An 8257-nucleotide genomic window follows, 5' to 3' on the forward strand; every position below is an offset into this window, starting at 1 on the left:
CCTGTCTTTCCTTAAGGCACACATACACACACACACACACACATGTTCCATTTTCAACATTTAGCCGACGCGCACACATTATTGAAATCACACTCACCATTATAATGGAAGTCCATTTGGCACATTTTTGACCTTGTGTCTTGAATGCAGCTCGCTCATTTCTTACCTGATGGTGCTGCCAAACTTGGCAAAGGCCCCCACAGACTAAATGGGCAAATATTAGCAGGCAAATTATTTATAAGCCTCTTTTCAGCCCTCTGGTGCTTTTGACCACATCTTATTAAGAGCCATAGAAGTTTCAATCAACAGGGGAATTAAACAGGGAATACACACACACAGACAAAGACACACACACACACACACAACGCACATGTGCTTCTTAGAAATAATTTACACAGTTTCACACAGTCACACACCAGAGAAACGGGAGAAGGAAAGCAGTTCCATAATGAGAAAGTGTGTACATACCTTTGTGCGTCTCTGCTCATGCCTCTACAGTGTGTTTGTGCGGGTGTGTTAGTGTCTCTCAGGGGTGCGGTTGGCGACAGCTTTTTCTTGCTGAGCACGACTGAAGGCTAACTAAACAAGGGCTGGGATGGGGGTCTACCGCTCATAGGAGGCAGTTAGCAATTTTTTCAGCCTCCCTCTTATTGTAAAGGCCCTGCAGAGCTCCGCATCAGCACTTTCCCTTCACCACCGGGACCAGTTGTTGTTAGTGCATAGGTAAAGTGATAGCTAATGCATTATGAATCGCTAATAGTAAAACCACTACAATATGGGTCTGTATGCTGATTTTTAGCTGATCAGTTGGCTTGTAATAAGTGAGGGAAATTGCTGATCCCGTTGATATGCAGCTGTTAGGAATTGTATAATTTTAACGGTTCAGGGGAACTTTAATGATTGCCTGTATATCTTCAGAGAAGCTTGAAATGGGTGGGGCTGTAAAGTAAAAAGATGAGGGGCACATAGTGTTCATATAGCTTAGCCGATGTTGCACAAATGTCAGGGCCAATAAGGTAATGATATAAAGGCCTACAGTAATGGGGAGAGAAGCTATTAGCCTATTTGTCTTGTATTATTGCTCCCATTTCTGTTTGACAGTGATGGCTGTGCATGTTTGTCATCCTAATATGATTGTCATGTTAGCCTAACAGTTGTTCCTCTCCTCTCTCCTCTTACTCATCTGTTCTTCCCTCCTCTCTCTCTTCCTGTCCCTCCATCTCCATCTCCTCTTTCTCTTTTCTTGCTCGCGCTCTTTAGTTGTTCACGCAAGGACCGCTGTGAACGAGCTGGAGAGCCTCAGAGGTTCGCCTCGGATCAGAGGCAGTGCGTGGAGCTCACCGTTCAGCCGAGAAACATCTCTGTCACCATGTCTGAAGTCCAGGTATGTCCTATGGTGCCAATTGTTGTGTAAATGTACCAGTTCAAGAATACAAACGATAAAATAACACATGCAGTCTGGAGATAAACTCAAGTCCCTAAAAAGCCTTGTAACTTAAATTCAGAGACCCATTAGAGTTGTTTGAAACAAGGCAAAGCACTTTATTTCAAAGTTTAGCCAGCATTTGTTTCCACCTGCTCCTTAAAGATAAGAGTGTAAAAAAAAGTTGACTCCATTGCATTTTGTTCTTAAATCATCTTTATGCATCTACAGTTATGAATATGTTTACTAGAATCATATAAAACAGTGAAGTATGAAAACACTTATCTGAAGAAATACTTCAGAAATACAAACTTATTACACCAAATCTTCTCAGAACAAAAGCAGTGGTACAGGTGTTTTATGGTCGCATTGGGCAACTGCAAATCACATCAGGACAGAATTCTACATTTGTCAATGGAATGGAAGAAAGACGGCCCAGTGTTATTGTAATGGATTTACATTGTGTTTCTCTGGCCTCTTTGTCATGACCATGATGCCCCTGCTGGCCTTTAGCCAAGAAAAGTCTAAGAAATGTCATCAAATATGAAAGTGTGTGTGTGTGATCACTCCCATTCCGTCAGCAGCTCCTCAATGTACCCACATAGGGTCTTTGCACTTCCTCTCTGCACATTAACTTGTACACATTAACCTTGCTGTAATAGCTGCACTGACTGACGCATTCACACAAGCACCCACCCTCCTTTTAATCCTGCTGCTGTCACACACACATTCTCACACACACACACCCTCCTCCCCCAGCACCCATTAACCCTCATGTCATATCTTATAACAATCCATGTTCTCCATGTCCTTCCATTGATCTTGCACTGATTGTCCCTCTCTTTTCCTCTGTGTAGCTGGTCCTCGAGGCTCGTAACGTGCCCGACCTGGCAGCGGGGGTCAACTGCTCCTTCGAGGACTACGTGGAGACGGAGGGACGGATCCAGGGTGGACACATCTTTTGCATGTCTCCCTCCGTCCGGGATATTATCCCAATTACGAGGAACAAAGGTGGGGACAGAGAAGCCTGTAGGGTGATGAAGTCAGCCTGGGTAGTGAGATCACTGGGTGGTAGCTGGGGCAGGCAGGGTGTGGACATGTGGAGTTTTTCATGATGTATGAAAGGACATTAGTATGCATGTTGGTACTTAAAGTTACAATAGACATTACGTGTGTTGTATTTGCTTATTTCACTTTCTCTCATCATATTATACTGCCTTTTCTTTTATGTCTTCTCCTCTTTTTCTGTTCACTGTTGCTATATATATATCCTTATACCCTGTGTTCTTCACCAGGAGCTGATATGTCTCCTCCTGATAGGTCTTTTTGTATGTTAGAATTAGAGAAATCTACAGCTTTGCATGGACCAGAACAGAATTTAAATCACACCACATGATTTGCTTACTGTGTCTTTATACAGAATACCTTGTCGACACCAATAACGCTCGCCCATTCCTTTTCAAAGCCCCAAATTCGAGTCTACATTTATCTACTGAAAATAGAACTGTTTTTGAATTCCCATTACCATGCATTATGCACTGTTGTCAGATTCATTTTATTTGTATTTTTCTTCTATCCAACAGACACTCGTTCTGCTTCTAACTTCTTTTCAAAGCACTGACTTCAGCATGGTTTAACGTTATATTTCAAAACATCTGATTCTATCTTCTTTTTTTTTGCACAGATTATGCACTTGTTTCATGTCAGATTCTGTCAAGCCACAAAGAAGTTAGAAAGTTGTTTGGTATTCTAAACCAAAGCTCTGAAAACATGTCAGACGATGTCCTCAAAGCCACATTTCAGTAGTTCTTCACTGGAGCCCATTATGCCCCATTACGAGTTCTCATCAGCTCTGGCATTCAAACACTGATTGGTGCTGCTATTTTTAAAGCCACCTAACTGTGGGTGTGACATGAGTGTAGTGTTGCTAGGCTCTACTGTTTCTTTGAGTGAGTGTTTGTATCTGGGCAGGTCACTTCAGTGGAATTTAAATTCAGGGTATGACAATGAATGCAATTTCACATACCGGTACATATTTTCTTCATTTATTAGTTTGAGCTGTTTGTTACATTGAATTTGAAATTTACATTATGATAGTATTAGATTAAAATGAAATGGTTCTATACTCAATATTGTATATTCATGTGTCTTAAGGTGACAAGCGGGTGGTGAAGCTCTATCTGAAATCCAAGGAGACGGGCAAGAAGTTTGCCAGTGTCGACTTTGTCTTCTACAACTGCAGTGTCCACCAATCGTAAGTTACAAGGACTGAATGTCTTTGTTACACTTGCTTGATTTTTGTCTTGTTAAAGTCTTTATGCTGTTAAATGTTCTTTGTCCAGGACCCTCCCAGGTTCTGTTTCATGTGACTTTGCATGAGATAAACCACCACCCACACACTCACACACTCACACACATATACCAGCCCTTTCCGACCTCCACAGGAGGCTTGTGTTACCATACAGCTGAAAAATCGAACGTGCCATATGAGGAACGATCAGGATATGAGATGGTAATTCTAGTCCTATTTTCATAACCCATGACGCACACTAATGATACTACAATGATTAATTCATTATGCCATGGTCTACTGTAATTCCTTTCCAATAACTGAGTAACCTCATTAATACCTCCATCCCACTTGATAAAACAAACACTTCCAGAATTGTTCAGCTCTTAATTCTCAGTCTGGGTCTTATAAACACAAGAAAGCAAAAGGCAAACACAGTAGTGCTGTAACATGGCGAAGGGAGTCTTCAGCCTCTCGAGATTACTTAGTCTCCTTCACACTCTAGATGCCCTCAGCTATCTGCCCAATCACACTCGACTGCTTCACCTAATCCACATTCTGCTGAAAATCTCCACCTCCCATTGAGTGACACCCCTAGGTTAGTCCTACCAATGAGCCTGATTCACCCTGCTGGGGTAAAAGATTCCTCCCAACTCCTCCACCCGGCCCCACATGATACCCTCCCTCCTGTCCATCCACGGCTGATCCAGGGGAGCTGAAACGTCTGCTAGGGTATTAGTCTTGGGGCAGCAGATGGCTCGGAGGCCCCTGGGGTACCGCAGGGCTCCGTCCTGGCTTCCCTCTGGATGTTAGATGAGCCTCCTTCGAGGATTGTCTGCAAACACACGCACATAGACATTGACACACAGAGCCACACCTCTCTCTGCTGTGTCACTTACAGCTCGTTGTAACCCTGGATGTCTGAACTAATCTTCTCCTCTGACCTTAAACAGCTACCCCCATCTCCTTGCCCCCTATAGAAAATCCCTCGCTGCAACGACGATGATTAGCTCAGCTGGCCAAGGGTGTGGTGGTTAACAATGGTACCTCTTCGTTAATTCACCTCCCGTATGGATCATCAGATTTTTGCTCAAAGTCTTGAATTTCCAATGTTCAATAGAAAACACCTTATACAGAAAAATGTATGTATTCTCCTGAGAGATGACTTTAAAATATGACAATTTAGAGAACCTAGTATGGCAATGATCTCACAGACCAAGTGTAAGAAAGGTATGAGAAGTGACGCAGACAAGAGAGTTGCCCATTTGCTGGTATTAGCCCAATGAACTTTGATTAAATCTGTTCCCTGCGCTGAGCTAATGCAGCCTCAGAGTGATGTAATGGACACTTTTAATGAAGTTACAGATATGGCATGTTGCATCTTCAGCAGTGACTCTGATCGCGACGAGAGATGCTGAGATAAGAATCCCATTTGGAGCTGGTATTCTGGCCTGCTTACCCTCTGTGCCCCCCGGACGTCAGTGTGTGGTGTCTGATGAGATCAGACTGGTAATGTCGTTTCTGTAATAACTTCAGGCCCACACAGACTCCTGGAAGGTCCTGTTTTCCAGAAAGCTTGGTTGTTCGTCTCAGAGCCAAGTCGTCCTCTAATGAATTTAAGATCCAAATACGGCAGGCTCTTACACACTGAAGGATGCAGGCATTCTCAAGGTGTACAGAAACACATTTCTGAACAGGAACCACACACACATGGGCTGTGATTTTATGAATTCCCATGCATCTGCTATTTTCTTTCTCATGTTTCTGGGACTGTGCAGGTGTCTACTCTGTATCATGCTAATAGGTGGGACATGTTTCTGGCATTGGCATCAGCCCATCATGTTTCATATTTGTTTATACTCACACACAGTGATACGCATCTCCCCCATCCCAAAAAACACACACCCTTCCCACTTATTTACTCAACTGATTACGTCATGGCCCTTGCCTTTTCAAAAATGCCATAAATTTGCATAGTGGTATTAATCTAATTAGAATTCCCACTGTTTCAGTTTAAGGGTTGTCTAGATTGAAATAGAAAATCACCCACGGCCATGATTGCTCCTTAATTAAATATTTCCATACGCCTCTCCTCATTCCACAGCCCCCCATTTATTACAGATAGGGAGAATAGTCTGGCAATGAAATGGGGTTTAACTGTCTGTATGAGGCAGTATGAAGCACCTTTTCTCGGTAGGGTTAATGTGGCTCGGGCCGTGAGTGGATCATTTGTTGTGTGATTGAGGGTGCTTTTAGTGTAATTGGTAGTAAGATTAAACTGAATCTCATCGAAATAGAGGTTTTTCTTTTTGATTGAGAGGAATGTAAAAAGCTATGGATCATGGGTGAACAGAGAAAAGTAGTGCAACTGAAAAACGTAGAGGAAGTGTACTATGAATCTTCAGCAATTTCTTTCCAAATGATGCTTCTGTGATTGACACATCCAGTTGTACCCTAAACACTTAGACAAGTATTAAAAAACAATTATGTGCATGAAAAGAGTTCCCTTTCAAACACACACACACACACACACATTGAAAATGGATCCAGTAATGATAGGATAGAGCAGTTCTGGAGGACCATTAAATTATTCACCTCCACTCCTTTGAAATGAATAGTAGCCAATAAATAACTCATTTTGCCAAGTGCAGAAGTGTCAAACGCACCTCACCAGGAGAGCGGATTGTATTAAGCACTCCTAACTGACCGAGGAGAGGAGGAATCAGAGCCTATTGTGTGGAGCCTGATAAAACACTGCTGCTCAAAAGCTAGCATAGCTCGATTAGCATCTGAATATGAACGGATTAAATTAGCATCATGAGCGTGGCCATACGGGGAGCGTGTCTACAGCCGCTCAAGCCTTCTGAGTGGCTGAGGGCGATGGCGAGTGACAGGAAGGAGGAATAAGGAGGTACTGGGGGGTCTGAAAAAAAAGGGAGCCCACCCCTAGACAAGAGAATAAGAATTATCGAACGTCCCCAAATGGCCCTGGGTGGGCTTTTTCTTTTAAGAGTTTTTGCCGAGGCTAAAAGAGAGGTTTTTGAGATCCTGAGGCTGCTCTTGACAGGGGGCCCTGGGTTGCTTCTATGAACCAAAGATCGAACAGTAGGGGGTTGTCACACAGGGCCTACCGCTGGCCTTAGGTGGCACACATAATGGCACCGTCTTTTAGATCAAAGGGCGTGATCATAAAAGTCACAGAAAGTTGGCCCTGGTTACCTGCTGATATTTTGCTCGTTATTTCAAAGTCACTGGTACACTAACAAGGTTGATTTGACATGAATAGAAGATAAAAGGAAAGAAAGAAATAGTTATTATCAGGGCTCCGCGACAGATGTGTTGACGGGTGTTTGGTTTTGAACTTCTAACTATACATTGGACTGTTCCCCGTGTGGCTCTGGTTACCTGCTGTGCTAAGTCGGTATTGTACTGTATTTTGATGAGCGCTGATCCGTTGGTGGGCCCCTAACAAAAAAAAACGACTCTTTGACATTCAAATAGTGAATGTTGCAAACACCAGCAAGCTACACAATGAGCTCTGCTAACTTGCCTTGTGTTCATTTGTCTTGCATCAGTAATGTCGTCTGCTCCTTTGTTGCGCATTGAAGCCCCTCTATCCGATTCTATTTCTGACTATGACACTGAAAAAAAAACAGATCCAAAACCTTCTATATGAGTAAATATGCTAAGCTAACCTAGCGTAGCCTAATCACTTCCCCTCCATTTGTTGGCAACATTGACAAATCTCCTATTTGCGCTTGTGTAGTATTAAGAGGCCTGTTATTTCCTGAGCTGCACATCCCTCATTCTAAATGGACAGCCTCTCTCAGCACAATGCTAAATTGGTCAATTAAAGCGGCAGTGGGATTGAATTAAGCTCAAGCTTCTGATCTCGCATGAAGGGGAAGGGTTCGGGCTGGAAACGATCGCTTAAAGTGCACACCTGACAAACGAGCGGCCCTAATTGATCCAAATGAATCCACGTCTGGGTTTGATGGAATCGTGTGCGAGCTCCATCTCAGAGCTCGAGAGCTGAAGCCCTAATTTTTCATGCGGATGAGGGGGAGCGCGGTTGGCATTTTACACAGGGTTAAAACGCACTCGAGAGCTTGTCGACGAGTGTGCTTATTGCAGTTCAGAACAGAGGCGCGAATTCATATCTGGCAGATGTGGTTGAATACAAATCAGGCTGTTTATGAAGCTCCTGCATCTGCTTTTGTATTGTTATGGGGCCATCCTTGCTTACCAGGACTGTATTAAATAGTCATTTATTATTTTCTCCATAAAGCACACGCTCTCAAAAAAACAAAATATAAGAAAATATGAAAATGTCTATCGGTATGGTAGCGTGTAATAGTAATAGAGATGATTTTAGACACATAAAAGTGTAATTTTATACTATATTATAATGCTTATAAGAGACCGATAACATGAAGCCACTGTGGACTTGAACTTGCCCGGCTCACCTCTACAAGTCCCCTTACATGTGAATACTCACATACACACACACACACACACACACACACACACACACACACACCAAC

General features: G+C 43.0%; 2 protein-coding genes across 5 annotated transcripts in view; both read left to right on the plus strand.

The window, feature by feature from the left end:
• Positions 1–8257, plus strand: part of LOC132977512 (MICOS complex subunit mic25a-like) — a 291593-nt gene that overhangs the window by 206393 nt on the left and 76943 nt on the right. The window lies entirely within an intron of this gene.
• LOC132977505 (plexin-A1-like) overlaps positions 1–8257 on the plus strand; it is a 178636-nt gene that overhangs the window by 97716 nt on the left and 72663 nt on the right. For all 4 annotated transcript variants that reach the window (XM_061042116.1, XM_061042119.1, XM_061042118.1 and 1 more), the window contains exons 6-8: positions 1261–1384; positions 2281–2434; positions 3578–3677. In XM_061042116.1, coding sequence (XP_060898099.1) covers positions 1261–1384; positions 2281–2434; positions 3578–3677 — 378 coding nt within the window. The remainder of the gene's footprint in view (positions 1–1260; positions 1385–2280; positions 2435–3577; positions 3678–8257) is intronic.

Source organism: Labrus mixtus, chromosome 7, assembly GCF_963584025.1.
Source record: "Labrus mixtus chromosome 7, fLabMix1.1, whole genome shotgun sequence".
Classification (NCBI taxonomy): domain Eukaryota; kingdom Metazoa; phylum Chordata; class Actinopteri; order Labriformes; family Labridae; genus Labrus; species Labrus mixtus.